The sequence below is a fragment of the Lathyrus oleraceus genome, chromosome 4 (assembly GCF_024323335.1).
Source record: "Lathyrus oleraceus cultivar Zhongwan6 chromosome 4, CAAS_Psat_ZW6_1.0, whole genome shotgun sequence".
NCBI lineage: Eukaryota > Viridiplantae > Streptophyta > Magnoliopsida > Fabales > Fabaceae > Lathyrus > Lathyrus oleraceus.
In genome coordinates this window covers 434,389,859-434,409,358 of record NC_066582.1, presented here as the reverse complement: position 1 = coordinate 434,409,358, position 19,500 = coordinate 434,389,859, and the positions used below count along the sequence as shown (strand labels likewise).

At 34.6% G+C, this 19,500-nt stretch overlaps 2 protein-coding genes across 5 annotated transcripts; one reads left to right on the top strand and one right to left on the bottom strand.

The window, feature by feature from the left end:
* The first annotated feature begins 7,268 nt into the window (after nt 1-7,268).
* LOC127075905 (uncharacterized) lies at nt 7,269-12,063 on the top strand. Of its 4 annotated transcripts, none has more exons than XM_051017416.1 (5): nt 7,269-7,545; nt 7,938-8,063; nt 10,303-10,404; nt 11,206-11,347; nt 11,733-12,063. In XM_051017416.1, exons 2-5 carry the CDS (start codon nt 8,025-8,027, stop codon nt 11,804-11,806), a joined length of 357 nt encoding a protein of 118 aa, XP_050873373.1. In that variant the 5' UTR covers nt 7,269-7,545; nt 7,938-8,024; the 3' UTR covers nt 11,807-12,063. The 4 variants fall into 4 exon arrangements, with proteins under 4 accessions (XP_050873373.1, XP_050873371.1, XP_050873372.1 ...); XM_051017414.1 differs by having other exon boundaries at nt 7,933-8,063; XM_051017415.1 differs by having other exon boundaries at nt 7,269-7,558; nt 7,933-8,063.
* LOC127075903 (16 kDa phloem protein 2) lies at nt 12,018-13,350 on the bottom strand. Its single transcript, XM_051017410.1, has 5 exons — nt 13,118-13,350; nt 12,806-12,871; nt 12,605-12,728; nt 12,397-12,511; nt 12,018-12,294 (listed from the first exon to the last, which is right to left on the bottom strand). The coding sequence occupies exons 1-5, from the start codon at nt 13,182-13,184 to the stop codon at nt 12,226-12,228; spliced, it is 441 nt and encodes a 146-aa protein (XP_050873367.1). The 5' UTR covers nt 13,185-13,350; the 3' UTR covers nt 12,018-12,225.
* Nucleotides 13,351-19,500: the final 6,150 nt, after the last annotated feature.

Here is a 19,500-nt window from a genome sequence, read left to right as displayed (position 1 = left end):
TCCAAATGAGGAAAGAGAAAATATCGATAAAACCCTTGAAAAACAAAGAAAATAGTCGTCGCAACCAAATTCAGGTTCAGGAGTCGGTTATACAAGATGAAAGTATTAGCACCTCTCACATTCGTTGTACTCAATGGGAACCACTTGGTTAGATTTGCGATAAAGTGTTAGCGTGATGTTAATTATGATCTTCTACTTACTGAGTGAAAAAAAGAAAGAAAGGAAAATGTTTTTTATTAAAGGGGTATTTTTTTAACATTAATGTGCCTGACAAGATTTCTCAATCATGCTCCTACGGATCTCCAAGTGTTATGGAGAAGGCTACATAGTTCTACTAAAAGAGAACTACTTATTGGATTGCTTTTAAGGAGTGATCTTTTAGACATATCGAGTGATTAAACCTTTACTTGCGGCTTGCTCTTGGAGAATGAAGTATTTGTTTGTTTCACGTTAATATCGATAAAGAATACTCGTTTCTGAAAATGTTTTCGAGGTCGCACAATGGTGGAAAACAAGTTTAATTTGTTGAGTGTTTTGTTGGATGACGATTACTTGAATGACCGAGTAAGGCTAATCGTATCCAAGTACTCGAGAAGAGGAATAGAAAGCTCTAGATCTTCTCATTTTTCACCCTTAATTGCAAAAGGATATAAACAAGGCTAATGTGTTTTGGATTGACAAAAAGTACTTGAATGGACGAGTAGGGCTACTCGTATCCAAGTACTCAAGGAAGAAATAGAAGGCTTTATGCCGCCTCCTTTTTCGTCCAAATTTGTTACAAAAATGAGTTTGACTTAAGGTTTGATTATGAAAAGAGTTTGGATGTGGTAGAGGTAAGAAGTATTTTAACATATGACAATTGCTCGAATGGCCGAGTAAGGCTACTCGTATCCAAGTAATTGAGGAGAGGAATATAAGGCTCTAGATCATCTCCTTTTTCACCATTTTCAAAAGGTGTATAAGTATGATTAGGTTGTTTAGATTTGATTAGGGAAAAGGAACTTGATTCTTGATTGAGGTTTTTATTATTTGCGTTGAATTGAAAATCGGATGGAATGATTTGAATGCTTTGAAAATGATGGAGAAGTGGAAAGTGGAAATGGTTATGATTTGTGAAATTTGCTCGACGTTGGATCGAGTATTTTTTTTGTTCTTTTATGAAAGTGTTGGTTTTAATCTTGAGTTTATCGACCAACTAAGACAATAAAAATAAATGAAAACGGTAAATTTATTACACATCACGGGAATGAGGGTAAAATTTATCGAATGGAGATACAACATAACAATCATACAAACTCAAAAGACAAATGTACATAAAAGAATCTCATTGTACGAAGGCCCAAGAGAAAGCCAAAGGACTCCAAATAAAAACCAAGAAATTTGAAATACATAATTTAGCGTTATGTTAAGTAATCGCAAAGCGATTCATGTAGGAATCACAATATCTGAGGTCGGTAAAAATTGAATTTTTAACTTTGAAATTGTAAGGCATTTGTGAAAAAACATGATTTAAGCGGAAAAAAAAACAAAAATTAAACTAAAAGAATTTAGTGTTATGTTAAGAAATTGTAAAGCGATTCAGGTAGGAATCACCCTATTTGAGGTCGGTCAACAAAATTTTATGCGCTTAAGCAATTTCTGAAGTTAAATTGAATTTTTAACTCCGAAATTGTAAGACATCTGTGAAAAACCAATGATTTAAGAGATAAAAAGAAACGAAAATTAACTAAAAGAATTTAGGATTATGTTAAGCAATCATAAGGCGATTCATGTAGGAATCACCCTATGAATCCAAACATAATTTATGTATCCAAACGTGTTCGAAAGCATAAATCAATTTATGCTCCAAAATCGCAATGCAATAAGAGACAACGCAATCCAACTGTTTTTCAATATTTACTATGTCGAAATCGAATACTCATAATCCACACATTCAACATATATGTGAAAACAAAATTGTCACCATGACATAATCATATCAACCACATAATTATTCACAAAAATACCAAATTATTTATAGCAAATGGGAGGTGCGGAATAATCAATGGCTCTAAAACCAATAACAATAACCCAACAATAACTAAATCTAATTTAAATTCAAGTTAAAAATAACATATGAGAAAAATACATAAAAATAAAACGTAAATGAATGATAAAGCAAATATACTTGACTTTTTAAACTAAACAAATAGATGCCTTATTATTAAATCTAGCAACCAAAAAAAAGAAAATATACCCCTCCGCCAAATCGCGATTCGCCTAGCTAACAGTTCATCCGCCACAAACGAAAACCAACCTATGATTGCAGAAAGTTAAACGCGACAATGGTGATGGTGGAAGTCGTTCAACATGGGAGCTTGCACTGGCACGAAGATGGTGAAACAAGTTTTGGTGATGGGTCAAAGGTGCATGGTGGTACGGTTTGGATGTAGAAGAAGGTTGTTTGTGCGTCTAATCGGATGACACTTGAAGGTTGGAGGAGGGAGATTTGTTGTTTAGTGAAAGGAGAAAGAGTGATTGTGAGGGAAAGCTTTGGTGATGCGGTGACCAGATCTTGTTTGCTAACGTGTTGACAGAAGAGTGAAGGTTTATGTATGATGATTACGGATCCACGGTTGTACGTTTTGCACGGCGGTGATGAAGTGTTTTTATGGTGGTTCTGAGTTATTGTTGTTGTTGTTGTTGCGGTTTACACAATGTCGAATGAAAAGGGTGATAGAGTTATGGGGTTGTGTTGTAAGATTGGTGAGCTATGATGATGTTGAATAGAGAAGAGTGTGTTGGTGTGAAGAAGAGTGTAGAAGATGTATTTGTTTTTTTCAAACATGAAAGTTCTGTGTGATGTAAATATGGAAGGGAGAAAAAAGATCACATTCCTCCTTGTAGTAGGCGGTGGTTTTATTTATGTGTTTATATCTTTTGAAGTTGTATTATTATTTTTTGATTGGAGAAAGAAGAAGAGAGGAAGTTTTCAATGGTGTTGTGTGTTTTTGATCTTTTGTTGTTCTCATGCTCTGATAAAAAGTGAAAAATTAAAAGAAATTGATCCTCCCTTCCTTTTCCCTACACGTGTGCGTGCCTACATTGAAATTTAAATATCTCTCCTTTTGTCAATCCCCTTCATCTCCATGTCACGTGTTCGCTTTTGAGTGAAGAAAAAAAAAGATATTTGTTTACATTTAAATTCAAGTGTTTAAAAATAAATTAAAATACTAATTAAGATAAAAGTAAATAACACATCATTAAATCAAACTAAAAATACAATTAACTCTAATTTATTCCACTGATTATTTTGGCTAAAAAACAAAAATAAACAGATAAAAAATAAATAAAAATCAGACGCAAAAATGCTCGAAAAAATGAATTGAATGCACCAAAATGATAAGTCCAAAATAAACTTATCAGAAACATACATGTTTTTTTTTATTTCGAAGTAAAAAATGACCAGTTGAAAGACTCAGGCTAATTGAAATGCGACTGAAAAAGTTGTCGAAAAAATAAAACGAGCACGCCAAATTAAACTACGCAAAATATAGATTAATAAAACTGACGTATGTAAGCTCGATTTTTAAAATTTTTGCCCGTTAATTCGATGTAGATTTGAAAATTGATTCAACCGACCTGTTTGTAGATCCGAAAATTTATTCCGAGCGATACTTTAAATGATATGCAAAATGAAATGCATGTTGTGACAAGTATAAAATGAAAAAGAATTGAGGATGCATTGAATTGTTGACTAAATAACCGTGAATAGACAATCAGATGCAAATGAATTGCTCTTGGATCATTTACTTCTGATTCTCGATCATAATAAAAACTCTACAAAGATTCAGATGATGATAATACTCTTGATTGTCACCCTCTGAAAACACGATTCAATGGAATGAACGATGCAATGATATTCAAAAATAAAATCTTTTGACTTCTTAATCAATAGATGACTGAATGAATGTCATCAAAACCAGATAAAATTTCAGAACTCCTGACTTTTTATTTAAACACTGATGAATGCTTTTAACTAATGAAATGCACGACAAAGTGGATCAATTATGCTACTGATGTGAGTGAAAAACTTATGGTAAAATTTAGGGTATGATAGACATGTCTGACATTTTCTTCTGCCCCGAAGATAGTCTTTAGCATTATGTAAAACTTCACCTATATTGGCTCGCCCAAGAAAACCACCAACGGTCCCTGGAAAGGTTTTAAGTCATCCAAATCTAGGGGGAGCCTCTCAAATGCATCCTAGTATAGGGTGTATGCAGAACTTCCTTTATCAATTTGGACTATTTTGATTTCCCAATTGTCATATCAAACAATGATAAACATGAGATCATTTTCGTGCAGGTGATGTCGGCAACATCCTTCTCGGAGAATGTAATCTTGGATTTTGGGACTTCTGGTTCACTTTCCTCGAAATCAACGGGCGAACCATCGACAAATAGGATTTGACATGCATATCTCTTTTGGGGAAAATTGGTTTCTCTGCCTCGAGAAAACACTCATGTAATGGTGTTAAAAGTATGGTGAATGGGCATGTCTCTGCCTTATTTGGTTGGCTCCTATCCCTTATTGGATCCTAGATAATCCGGGGAATCTCGTCCTTGAGAGTTGGATTCTCCTGGCCCTCTAGTGGAGTTTCCATTGAAATTTTTCTTTAGGTGTCCCTCATGGATGAAACACTCTATCTCGTTTTTAGTTGGCATCACTCATCTAGTTGATGTCCTTTAACCTTATGGAACTTGCATCAACCGTTAGGATCAGGGCCTATGACATCCATTTTGGGAGCAGTTGATTAGGGGATGTTATGCATATGTAGAACTTCTCGCCATATTTTCTTCTAGCAACATTCAGGGGAGTGAAGCTTTTAGTGGACTTTTTCCACTTTGTTTAAACGCAGTTTTGTCCCTCGTGAGCGATGTATATTGGTTCTTTCGTGAGCTGTATGTGTTGGGAATGTGTTCTTTTGCATCTTAGACCTTCTTTTCGGCATTGCTCTCTTTGCTCCTAATGTAGCATTCTGCTCGCGTTACTACTTCAGCCAAGGACGTCGTTAACCTCTGGGTGAGGAATTCATTGAAGTGTCTCGCCATGAGCTCGTTCTGAAATGTTCCTGCGAAGATTTCTTGGTTTGGATGGATTACCCTAATTGTTGCCTTTCGTTGAAGCGAGCGAGATACTCCTTTATCGATTCCGAGGGACCTTGGCAAATGTTGAATAGACTATTGGCGACCATCTGCATATGCCTGTCTGCGGCGAAATGATGAACCAACTTCTTCACCAGGTATTGATAGTTGGTGACAGGGAGTGGGGGAGGCCCATAAATCCCCTCAGAGTTGCTTCTCTAAAGGTGCTCGATAGGAGCTTACACTTCAAGGAGTCAGATGCCGAATGATGACAATCTGAGTGTTTATAGAGGTTACACATTCATATGCGTCACTGTGTCAGTCAAACTTAGCCAATGATGGAGACTTAAATTTCTATAGGACAGACGCCTTTGATATCTCATCCAACACAGGTTGGAGATTCAATACCTCTAGTTCCCCCACCATGTGTTGTCTCCTGTTGACACTGTTGGATATGAAGGACATTATCCTCCAAGGTATGGTTTTGGCAACAAAGATCATCCATAGCAGCGCACATCTCTGCTATGACACTTTCCTCACTGTCAAATTCATTGCTTGCTGAAGTTATTGTATTTTTGTTCACCGTGATGGACAAAGAGGATGAACGTGATGACAAACAATAATCTAATTGATTATTGTGATGATGGACCAAGTTAGTTTTACTAGGGTCCCATGATGGACACCAATTGTACTCGTTAAAAGTACAAATGTGTGACAACCTATAGTGATTAAGGATTGTTAAAGGCTTTATGGTTTGTTGTACGGTTGAGAGTTAGCTCATGTGGGGTGAGAAGTTTCTGTATTTGTGTATTTCCTTATTGTAGTTGTCCTTTTGTCTATCATGATACTGATGTATTTATAATCCCCCGAGCCTGAACCCAAGTCTTCCTAAGATATAACAACCACTCCGAGAACGGGTAGTTGATTCACCAAAATTTAGGGAGCGTAGCTAAATCTCACGACCCCCGTATAACGTTTGGTGACCCATTACACAATTCACACACGACCATGCATTATGTATGGAGGCGCTAAGGATCCATGCAATATATTAAGAGAAAGGACACCCTATCCAAAAGAGGGGTGTTCAAATTAAAAAATGTGCGACTTAGAATGGACGATATGTTAAGCGCATGCCTTCGCCCTGTCCCTCATGATTTCTTCGAATTACACCATTACAAACAATCATATGACTAACAACTATACTTAATCGAGAGTATATCTCAAATAATAATAATAATAATAATAATAATAATAATAATAAATATTATATTATATTTGATGGATATTGCATAGAGAAAATTATTTTGAAATAATTGAAGTATAACACTTTTATAAGAGAGTATAAAAAAATGGAAATGAATTTGCTACCTTTGATGAATCAATTATTTGGAGAATTTTTCACTAGGGAACATTGAACATTATGAGACTTCTTCTTTTATAGCAACATCTTTGTGAGATAACACCACATATTCACCTAAAATCTTAAGGTGATAGGTGAGTGAATTCTCTCATTTATAAATGTTCAAGTCTCCACATTTCCAACCAATGTGAGACTATTATCCACACTACTCACACTTGATACATTCTCAACACTCTCCCTCAAGTGTGAGTCCATAATGCCCCCTTAAGTGAAAGTTATTCTTACTTCCACAAACTCTTGTACCGCACGGAACATTTCTTATTCACCACACCGGCGCCGTTGACTTTCGATACAAATAAGTCAGTCCATTTCTCGAACCAAAGACTCATGATACCATTTGTTATGAGAGTTTTTCATTAGGGAACATTGAATATTGTGAGACTTCTTCTTTTAGAGCTACACCTTTGTGAAAGACACACCACATATTCACCTAAAACATTAAGGTGATATGTGAGTGAGTTTTCTCACTCATAAATGTTAAGTCTTCACATTTTCAATCAATATGAGACTATTATCCATACTACTCACATTTGATATATTCTCAACATGAAATATTCTCAACATGAGTGACTGACTTTGTAACTTAATAATAAGTTGAAGATATTTGAGGATTATTTGAATAATTTAAATAAGTTTTTAGATGAGAGAGAAGGAAGATCTAAGAGATAGATAGAGAGAAAGGTAGCAAAGTCAATAAACTTAAAGTTAGCCTAACTCTTTGAGTGTCACATTTAATTATTATTGTTTCATTTTTATTTTTGGCAGTTTTGTTGTTTTATCTATCTGAAGAAGGGAATGTTTGGTTAATCATTTGAATTCAACCGATGGAAGGAAACCTATGTGAAACCATCATAGCATCACCTCTTTACTTCCACCACGATGAGCGGCCGCCTCCGTCTCTCCGATATCGCCGCCTCACACCTTTTACCACCGCTCCACTGCCGTCGCCATCTCCGCCTCACCTTCCTTTCATGGCCAACCCACCAACGCAGTCCAAATGTTTGTTTTACATGTGCACATTTCTTCTAATTATACCATTTTTAACAACTACTCATGTTCATTGTATATTTGTATTTGTTATTTTTCAAATTACTTTGGATAATAATCAAAATTAGGGCAAATCCTCTATTGTGATTAACCTTTTCATCATTATTAGGGTTCTTTATTTTCAATTTATTATTAATCATATTCATAACATTAGCTGCTATTTGTCATCAAATGTGAAGAGTGTCAAAATTTGTTAGTTGGAATTTGAGTGTTTTATAGTTCTATTATTTTTGTTATGGGGTTCTAGGTCTAGATTAGTATGAATGAAATGGTTTCTTGTGTTTCCTTGTGTGTCTCATTTGAAGTATTTTGATTTTGATTTTGATTTGCCTTTGTCAGGGTAGCATGTAGCATTTTAAGAGGTATACTAGAATGTCCAAAGAGGTATATGCATTATATGGCGTCTCTGTTGTGATCACATTGGAAATGCGATGACAATAATGCATAGGGTTGTCCCTGTCTTCAAAGAGGTAACCTTTTTGATTGTTTATTGTGTTTTGATTTTAAATGATTCTGCACCGTAGTATTTTATTTTTGCCGGAATTTCTCTTCAACATTTAACGGCAGTTTTTGTTTGGGGCAAAACAGTTGTTATAGTTATTTATTCATATATTTGACCACAAAATTTTATTTCCGTGGCTATTTCATTCTTCATTATTCTAAACTTTTTTTCTGTGTCAATGGGTAAGGATCTTAGATGACATCATGGTGATGTTGGGTTCATTTGCATGTGCTTGATTTTAAAGATTTTTCGCGCTCTGTTTTGGCTGTTGTATTGCTACAAGAATGTTTTTTATTTTTTATTTTAAATTTGGATTAGTGATTTCAAGAACTCTGCCTCTTACTTTTGATTTTTTGTGTGGTACTATAATCGACTTGTTAACAGAAATGGTAATATGACCTATTTTGGAATGCATGGCCCTAATTGGTATAGGTTCATAAATCTTCCGGCTTATGACAAATATTTCGTTTAGTACAATGCATATCACGGGTAATCCAAAAATGTTAAGTAAATTGTAAAATTGGACCATGATTCGATTGTTGACGATTACACGTGCGAGAATGGGAACACGTGGCTTTGGAGGAGGCACCTTTTTATTTGCGGTCTTTCCCCTTTCCTTGTTGTCTACTTATCACAAATCTAGGTTAAAAACTATTTCAAACAAGGTGGGCGGAGGAATAGACCTTTCACAGTATATCGAGTGAGTCCACCGATGGCAGAGGAAAGTCTAGCAATTCCAACTGGATGGAATGTTAAGTCAGAAGTTCAAAAGAATGGTTCCATAAAAAGGGTACTCAAAATCTACTTTAGATTTTCTGTTTATGTTTAGGGTAAAATTATCGAAATCTAGTAATCACATTCAAGATTTTGATATTTATTGATATCGATTATGGCTCAAATCATCTCTTATGCAATTGCTGATTCTGTTTATTTCATTTTATGAATTCAGATCACGCTTCCTGATTTGCTTTGAAATCTAGTAATGACATTCAAGATTTTCATATTTATTAATATCGGTCATGGCTCGAATCATCTTTTACACGATTGCTGATTCAGTTTATTCCATTTTATGAATTCAGATTATGCTGCTGATTATGATATGCTTTGAAATCTAGTAATGACATCCAAGATTTTGATATTTATTGATATCGATCACGGCTCGAATCATCTTTTACGCGATTACTGATTCAGTTTATTTCATTTTCTGAGTTCTGATTATGCTGCTGATTTTGATTTGCTTTGAAATCTAGCAATGACATTCAAGAACTTGACATTTATTGATATCAATCATGGCTCGGATCATCTTTTACGCGATTGCTGATTTAGTTTATATTGATTAAAGGAAGGGAACTGAAATTCTTTAAGTTCTACTAACTTGCAGTTTGATTATGACTAAATTGTCCTAGATTGCCTCTACAATCAATCTTTGTCTGCTCGTCAGGATACCCTTAATTTTTCAAATAGAATTTTTTAATATAGTTAAGTTTGTGCTTCAAGCCTTAAACTACTGAATGTATTTCTTGGTTTAAAGGACCTTTCTCTGTTTTCCAATTTTTATGTCTCGAGCACCACTGTCTTCCTTCGATTGAGCAATATATTGCCTTTGCTTAGTGCTTATGAGGTACAGATACAAACACAAACACCACACAACAATGACACACAAATACACTAATACAAACAATGTATACCCGGGACACGATACATGATTGCGTGGAGCTGTTAGTCAGGAGCATTAGAATAGTTACTCTCAACCATCCATGTGTGGTTATTTGATCATGAGTATCTTGTTTCACTTTACCACTTACACCTCGTAAATATAAATATATTTGGGACATGGTGAATACAGAATTTTCATTTCAAATGAAATTTGGTCGAGATCTAGGGCCTTCATTGAGGGCGTACAAGGCGGGCTACTGCACAGGGCCTCAAATTTGTCATAAGTTGTTCAAGAAGCAAACATAGTATATGAAAAGTCATTCATTCTATTTGAGATAATGTTTTGAAAAAGCATACGCATCAGCAAACATGAAATTTGTTTTTTGAATTATTATTTATTAGTTTCATCATGGAAGTGAAAATAGCCATTTATTTTTAAATGTGTCTACTAAGTAGCATCTATTATTCCTATAATCCATGATACTAACCAATGTTTCTTTTTTGTTTTTATGAATGTCTATCACTGACTGTGTTGTATTTTTCTGTTACAGTCTTATTATTGTCCTGACACTGGGCAGCATTTCTACACATATCCTAGTCTCATTCGCTATGTGAATTATGCTAAGAGAAATCAGGTTGGCGCCTACAAACTGGTGAGTTGAATTTCATTTTTCCTGAATCATATCAACTGAATGTGTTGTTCTTATCAGGCCGACAATTTCCCATCAATTTTGTGAAAGTTTCTTGCATTTTAAGCATGAAATATTTTAAATATGCCTCATAAAAGTGTCCAATGATTTTGTTGAATGCTTTATTAAGCTTCGATTTGCTTACTGTACTGCTAGAGGCGAAGTGTGAAATTCTTGGGAATTTGGAATTCCTGCACTCACTGCAGAAATTCCACTGTAAAAAAAAAAGAAACAAAAATGTTTTTTTTGTCTCTCTTAGTGACTATGTGTTGTATATGACAAATACACTATGAAGCACGGACTCAGACACGGACACTAGAACACGATGCGTGTTGTATGAGTGCCGGACACTGATTCAAAGAGTATCGAATCGAAGAAAAAAACCATTTTTTTGGGAACACTTGTCTTACTTTTCTGACACTTATCTGACTTTTCTGACATGTGTCGTAGAGTGTCATACAAGTGTTGGAAACCGCGACACGCCTACTCCTAGAGGTGTTAGTGCTTCATAGCAAATACATTTTCATTCGGTGTTTAGTTTTTTCAGTTGGAGTATACAATTACCTTATTTTTTGTTAGTCTATTAGATAAGATACTAATTTTATTGTTTTTCAACTTGTGTAGTTGATTTCCATTTAGGTTTGGAAGTTCCTTTTGTGTAGATTTGTTTCCTATCATTAAAATTTCTTCTGTTTATATTGGGTTTTGAGCTAAGCTATCAACGACAATCTGGAACATCAATCTAATGTTATTTTCTATTTGCAGTGTGGTAAGTCAATTAGAAAAAGGGAAGCCGAAGCGCTGAAAAAAAACACTTCCATTGGTCGTAGGAAGACATCAGCTGCCCTGTCAATTCGTGGGAGACCACCACGTCCATCAAACTCAGATTCATTAGCTGCTGCCAAGAGTAAGTTTCTGAACAGAACTCGTCAAATTGATAATGTTTGTCTATGATCATAGAAGCCTAGGTAAATCATAGGATTATACACCGGCTAAACAATTTGAAGTTTAATAAAAAGGAGCATTTAAGCTGCATAGTTTCATTCAAGGTTTGAAATTGCAGTCGCGGTGACGGCTGTGGCCGTGTCACAATCTGTTAATATTGAAGAAAACTGCAGCCAAATACACGGCTAATGCAGCTTCAATAACTATCACCGGGACATCAAAAACCTTGATGCTATGACCTTGGTCGTGCTCTCAAACCATTTTTTAAAACCTTGGAAGCACACTTCTATCATTTTATGCTTATTTGTAGTCAACAAGGCAATTGATTCAATATATGTTTCTTTCAGATGATGGTTCTAAACCATCCAGCTCAGGTGAAAGTATTGATAAGGAGAAAGATGAGGATTATACGCCCGAGTAAGATGGCGGTGTCTCTATTCACTTTGCAATTGATGGAGCGAGTAAAGTCCCAAAATAAGGAAAAAAAGAAATAGCGACTAATTAATCGGCGATTTGCTGTTAACTGTTTGTCGTTATTATTCTGTTTACTTGTGATAAACCATCCTTTTGCCAGCAGCTTTATTTCATATACTCTTATTTTACTGTTTCTGTTTTCGAATTTTAAAAAGGTCTGAATAAATTGTAAGGCTGCTTTTGAATAAATTTTATTGCATACAATGTTATGACAAAGATAATATAGTTTATATATCAAATTGGTTGAAAATTATAAACACAACACTATCATATCATCAACACCAGAAAACACATTGATTGAAGAGATTATTTTATAGCAGTAATTTTAGACCTTGGAAATCTGCAAATGCAAATCCCTGATTCACTTCAAAGTTCACTAGCGGATTGTTTCCATCCACCACTCTCTTCCTCATTGTAACCCTGTTCTTGATTTCTCTGCAACCAAAAATTGATAGTGCATTTGAATACAGACTAAAAAATAGGCACAAAACATGAATAAAAGTAATAGAAAAACAGATTATACATCATTATTATTACCTCAGGTTTAAAAGTGAGAGCTATCCTGATCTCACCACAATATTGTTCTTCTTTCACTAGTTTGTAAACACTCTCTGGAACACTACCCTCGTCAAGCACAGCATCCAAAGGAATTCTACACAGAAATGAATGCATATTTAGTATGCCAAAATTGCAAATTGCACCTTTGTAAAGCAGAATTTGCAACTTAAAGATGAATTTAACTCACATTGCTTCTCCAATATTATCATCACTGTAGCTGTCCTTTTCCATTATCTTTAGTTTGAGTTCAGAAGCAGAATCAGAAACAGTGAATAGAAAGGTCTCATTCCATTGAGGATTGGATCCAGCACCTAATATTTTCATAATACAATAGTCAAGCCACTAAAGAGAAAATTATTCAATACTAAGATTTTTTTTAGAATTTTACCTTCTTGCACATTACTCTTGTGCTCTTGTGCTCTGTAAGTAAGAATCACATAAGGATCTACGCTAGCTGCAATTTGAGAACAAATATCAAGACATTAGAGAACCATATCTTTATCAATTTGAGTAATTAAATTGGTAATTCAACATTATATGATCATAGATATAACAAAAATAGATTCAATTAACAAGCTTTATGAACAACAAATATCTAGATTAAATCAATTTTAAGTCATGTTTTTATGCAGAAATTTCAATGAAAAAGGTGAAATCATTGACATTGTAATATCAATATTTGAAATCTGGTATAACTTACTGAGAAAATCATTATCATCAAGGCCTTTGGCACTGATCAAAACAACCTCGAGAGTTCCACGAGGCATGTTTCTTTGCTTTTGGAAATCTAAATGGTAAAGGACTTTTGATTATGGATTTAGTTAAGGTTGATTGATTCCATTGGAACAGAAAATGCGAGAGTATAGTATTAAATTGAGTTGCAATTTGTTCGGATCCAACTTTTTCTCTATTTATGCCAATTTTTTGTTTTGTAATAAACTAAATGTTGAGTTTATAATAACAATGATATGATATAATATATACACCCTAAATTAACAGCCATTTATTTCTCTTTTGTGTTGTCCGTAAGACTCATGACGAAAGATTCAAGGATGTATTTCAAGTGAAAAACACACAAAAATAAGAAGATCTTTGTCGCGGCGTGAAAAATGACCATCAGCCGTTCACACGTTCGAGATAACAGAGTCGTCATTGAATTTTATTTATTTCAAAAAGGAAATGAAAAGTATCGCTAAAATCTTTAAAAGAAAAAAGAAAAAGATCGTCGCAATCAAATTCGAGTTCCGGAGTCGATTATGAAAAAGAAATATATTAACATCTCTCACGTCTGTTGTACTCAACGATAACCTTTTGGTTAAACTTACGCTTGAAGTTATCGTTAATTGTTTTCTTCGAGTAATAATAAGTACAAAAGAAAAAGAAAAGTGGTTGCAAAAATGTTTTTATTAATGTGCTTGACGAGATTGTGGAACTCGCTCCTATGTATCCTCGGGTACAACGAGGAACTCAAAGCTTCGTAGTTCGGGGTAGAAAATGTTTGTTTGTTGGTTACTTTTAACAAAAACTATTTTGTCACAATCGATGGAAAATATTACTTAGCCAAAACAGTTTAGAGGAGTGGATGTTTGCATCATAACCGAATAGATTTCTAAATATCAACATTCGCGAGAAAAACATTATTTATCTCACTCACACATACTCACAGACATGTGTGAATGAAGCATTGTTTTGCATCGTCTCAAGATGAAATATCTTTCGTTTAAAAAGAGTTTTTGATTGCACGACAGCGAGAAAGAGAGGTATGATTTGTTGAGTGTTTTGTTGGATGACGATTGCTCGAATGGTCGAGTAAGGAAACTCGTATCCAAACAATCGAGGAGAGGAATGAAAGACTATAGATCATCTTCCTTTTCATCCTTAATTGCAAAAAGATTTGATATTGTTAATGTATTTTGGATGGACGATGAATAATCGAAATATCGAGTAAGAAAACTCGTATCCAAATCTTCGTGGAAGGGAATAAAAGGTTGTAGACCACCTTCTTTTTCATCCAAGTTATTACGAAAATGAGTTCGCTTAAGTTTGATTACAAAAGGGGTTTGAATTGAATCAGATTAGAAGTTTTTTTTTTATTATGGATGACAATTGTTTGAATGGTCAAGTAAGGCAACTCATATTCAAATAATCGAGGAAATGAATAGAATGCTCTAAATCATCCCTTTTTCATCCTTTGTGAAATAATGTTTGATAATAATTAGGTATTTTATTTTGAATTGGGAAAATGCATTCGATGTTGATTGATGTTTGATTTGCGTTGCATTATAAAAGAAGAAAAGATTTGAAATGGCTTGAATTGATGATGAAAATGATGAGATCTTTTGAAACCTAACTTGATATTGATCAAGTGTTTGAATCTTATTTTAAAAGATTGATTTTTATTATGCCTCTACTTTTATTTTTTAGCAATCAAAGGTCTAAGTGCAAAACATACATAAATCATGGATAAAGTACAACATACAAGCATTGACACCATTAACAAAAATCACACAATTCAAACAACAAATGAATCAAAATTATTTCTAAGTAATTTTTTAAAAAAGAAATACCTCAATTTTAATTACTTTTTCTTGTTTTTATTCAATAATAAGAAAATAAAAAAAATATTATATAAAAACTCCTAATCTTTTTTTTTCCTTTTTTTTTTTAAATGTCAATCTTTAGTTGATTTTTATTAAATTAAAATGCAAAGAAAACAAAAACTATAAACGAATAAACGGGCCAAATGGTATGCTCCCGCATAAATGGGGTAAGGCCCAAGAAGAATAAATAACCAAAGGGGAAAAAACTGGGCTTAGGTCAACGCATGTGGATCCAGTTCGGTTTACCCGATCCCAAACCTCATCATACAAAACAGAATTAGGGAATGGTTCTGAATCCTGATGAAGTTAATGAGACGATGAAAACAAAATGATTATAAAATAAAATGTTTATCTAAATAAGAAGGAAATATTTATATATAAAAAGAAATAGTTATTGTAAGGAAGATGAAAGGGTTAAAAAAAACTTATGACAATGAGATGATGGCTATGAAAAAACTCATTAATTACTTGAGAATTATAAAAAACATGGAATCAAATTCCAAATGCACCCAAATTCCAATTTCAAAATAACTCTAATGGAAAAATGTTTTAATGATGCTAAATTGTAAACATGTGGTAACTAAACACTCATGTCATTAAAGATGGGGTGGTAAAATTGGGTTATAAAAATCTTCACTTTGCGAGAAGCATATGATTCCGCCCTCCAACACATCAACCATCGTCTGATTCAATCTGACGGTTGTCCATACAGTACGCCACATCACTCGCAAATAATTTCAACCGCTCTTGATATATAAGGGTAAAATCCGTCATTTCAGATACTTAAATTCATTATCACTCACATATTACTCCTAATTTCTCATTGAATTGGACATTCGAGTATATCACTCCACCATAGTGGGACACAACTCTACCATCGCATCTTTCATGTCTAGTTCCTAACCAAACGGTGGCGCCGTCTATGTGAATCGACTTCTAATTCCAGTTAATTTCCACGAAAAACCATTGTTTCTCCATCGAAGATCCAGATCAACGATCTCCTTTCTTGAAACATCATTCTCATTCTCATATAGATCTAGTATCATATTTATCAAGCACGGTGACATCCAAAGTCACTCGATCTGTTGTCCAACGATAAGCTTCTGTTGTGGCCGCTAAAACTGCCAAAGCTCCACCTCTTCCTCCTCCTTCTTCAGTGAAAGTAGGTTTAATTTTGGTATCATCTTCATCTAACCATACTTAACAAGACATCATTCTTAAAATAGTTGTTCAAGGAACATGCTCTCTCGTTCTTTAGACATATACAAAAACCTTGCCAAGCAAACCATCACATCGACCTCCTTCACAATCTGTTGTACCTGAACAAGAAATACGCCTAAGTTTTAAGATGTTGCAAGAAAATCTTGGAGTACTAGAAGCCACGTATTTGTTGAACACCTTCTACAGCCTAATACACCAACAAAACTCACAATTCATGGTCAATAGGATATTCAAGATTGAAGAGAACATTCAATATGCTCCACCAGGGAACAACATTGTATGAGAGGCAAACTCTTGAGGCAACCAAATTGGCACACTAGAGTCAGTCCACCTTGGTACAACTACGCCATGGAGAAAGGTCCTGAGATCACCAGCTCGTAACCAATATTGAGAACATAAATCCCTCTATCTGATTCTAAAGGAAAGAGAGGTATTCATACGTGTTCCAAAGTTTTTCGTCATCATCGTTCACCAACACATCATTCTCAAAGAAGGGAAACACATGACTTAATGGGTTTGAAAAAAATGGGGTTATAGTTTCACTCAACAACTCCTACATTGTCCAATTTATCGCCTGAGTGAACTTCAAATTGAACTGGGGTCAGAGCATAACTTCCCAGGTCTCCTCCAGGACTCGGAGGAGGAGACTTTTTTTTACTTCTGCATCAATCCTTTGACTAGGGAGCATCGTCTCCCTTTGTCACATATCGCTTCAGGATTGCAATGTGAGTCTTTCTTGAAGCAACTTCTTAAATTGTATTCTCGCGGGAATGAGCGTTATTGAGGCTCTATTCAAGGCATTGAAGCCTCTCTTCAATAACATTTAATTTTTGTTGTCGAAAAATATTAAACACAATGTTTACTAACTTGTTGGTGCCTTGTATGTCAGGGTTTGTTTGTAGTGTGTGAAAGTGAGGTAAGGTTTCAAGTTGTATAGATGGAAGCGAAATATGAGTATCCACTAGAATGATCGGAACTTATCCATCCACTTGTAAAGCTCGAATTGGATTCAGATATGAAGAAACTACAACTCTAGGATCTACAACATTTTATTGTGGATGACGAGGTAGTTGATTACATGTTGCTAAAGCAACAACTATAACTTTTCGTGCAGTGGTGAATCTGATAGTCTTAGATCTAGCCATATATGTTGAAGATGAAAATCAGTGTTATGAAAGTCTTGAAGAATTGAGAATGAAGATGTGCTAAGTTGAATCAGAACACGACAGATCTTCATGTTCGATTACTGTTACTTGCTCAGCTGATCGAAAAGAGTAATGAATTGTGAAAGTCGAATAACAAATGCAAATTTGCAAAAATATAGGAATCAAGTGTCGATTCCCACAAACGGTTGTCATACCTTGAAAAAAGCAAATGACCTTCATGGGGCGCATCGCACGCTTGTGGAATTTGACTAACAGAGTCGCCACCGAACTTCATTAATTCCCCAAAAAAAGGAAAAGAGAAAATTTCGATAAAACCCCTAAAATACCGACAATGATATGGTCTCGCAACCAAGTCGAGTTCGGGAGTCGATTACGCAAGGGGAAGTATTAGCACCACTCGCGTCCATTGTACTTAACGAGAATCGTTTAGTTAGTTATGTGCATTAGTGTTTTCTTTTGAAAATATTTGGCTTTCTCGAGTTATTAAAATTTTAAAAAGAAAAAGAATGAGGTCTCAAAAAGCTTTTTATTAATGTGCCTGACAAGATTGCGCGTCTCGTTCCTACATATCTCTGGGTGCGGTGGAGAATTCAAGGCTACATAGTTCTGTGTAGAAAATGTTTGTTAATTGGTCAATTTTAGCGAAATTTATTTTGTCACAATCGATGGAAAAACATTGCTTATCAAAAACAGTTTAGAGGAGAAGGTGTTTTCCTCACATTGAATGGATTTCAACATATCAACATTCACAGAAAAACGTCACTTATATCAACTCACACATTTATTGATGAAGCGTTGTTTTGCATAATCTTGAGACAAAATATCTTTCGTTTGTGAAAAGGTTTTTGAAGATCGCACGAAAGCGAGAAAAGAGATTGATATGTTTGATTTATTTTTGGGTTGGAAGATAAGTATTTATGACTTGCAAGTTCTTTCAACTTGGGTATAACACTTGGGACTATGACTGGACCTTTCACCCAGGTAGTCCGTTTCCATTTTGTTACAAAAAAGGACAAAGTTGTTTAAGTTAGTCATTTTTGGATTTTTGCTTGAGAAAAGATCTTGAGGTTGGATCAAGTGTTTATTAGCGTTGCGAATATGAAATGAAAATGGTTTGATGGTTTTGAAATATTTTTTGACTCGATGGTGAAAATCATCGAAGGATGAACGAGAGGTAAGAAATCATAACACAAAGGTGCAAATTGGATCGCAAAGGGTTGAATTCAAGCATAGTGACGTGAATTCTAGCACAAGGCGTAATTCAAACGCCATAAGTAAATCGAGTCGAATAATATGTACAAGGCATATAAAAGAGATAAAAGGATACATGTGCATACATCATATTTACAACACACATCCATCATAATTTAATCGAAAGGAGTATAGTAAAAATGAATGTGCATGGACTAAAATCACGATGGAAAGACATAAATCAATGTCGCGTACGTGAAGACAAGTAAAGCTATCACAAGAAATATTCAAAATCGGCTAAATGTAATGACGTCGAATCATTGTATCTAACACAATCGAATGGAAAGTTGCTAACGCGTAAGCGATCATCGCAAATCAAAATGCAACCGAATAAAATCGTGAAAGAAACAAGTTATGAATCAAAAACGGGAATTGGTAAGAAGCACAAGTGCGGATTGTCGCTATACTAAACCATCAGACGCACGTACAAAATCAAAACACAACAACAAGTACTATAAACTAATAAAATCATCCATTAACTTGATACACTTAATGCGATCATTGTATGATGGATCGAAATCGTGCAAAAACTAAACTCAATAAAAAGAAGATGCAAAGTAAAATGAATTTAAACACGCAAGGACATAACACAAATCAAAGTTGACGCGTTCGAGTTATAATGTAACGGTAAGAAAATATTGCACGTAACGGTAAGAAAAAATACAACAATGTTGTTAGTGCAAGAATGTGATCATTGTAACCGAATCTAATTAATGCAAATGTCACACATCATGCACACATATATGCAAACAACATATCAACACGATTCAATCTGAACAACATAACCAAAACGTGAATAAAAAAGCAGCAACCCATGCAAATTAATATTATTATTATTACAACAA

Excerpts from the sequence above, each read along its gene's own strand:
- LOC127075903 (XM_051017410.1), bottom strand. The coding sequence starts at position 13,184 with ATGCCTCGTGGAACTCTCGAGGTTGTTTTGATCAGTGCCAAAGGCCTT. Across the intron at positions 12,872-13,117 it reads TGATGATAATGATTTTCTCA|CTAGCGTAGATCCTTATGTG; the intron begins GTAAGTTATACC and ends CTCAAATTGCAG. Across the intron at positions 12,295-12,396 it reads CTCTCACTTTTAAACCTGAG|AGAAATCAAGAACAGGGTTA; the intron begins GTAATAATAATG and ends TTTTGGTTGCAG.
- LOC127075905 (XM_051017413.1), top strand. The coding sequence starts at position 8,808 with ATGGCAGAGGAAAGTCTAGCAATTCCAACTGGATGGAATGTTAAGTCA. Across the intron at positions 10,405-11,205 it reads AGGTTGGCGCCTACAAACTG|TGTGGTAAGTCAATTAGAAA; the intron begins GTGAGTTGAATT and ends TTCTATTTGCAG. Across the intron at positions 11,348-11,732 it reads TTCATTAGCTGCTGCCAAGA|ATGATGGTTCTAAACCATCC; the intron begins GTAAGTTTCTGA and ends TGTTTCTTTCAG.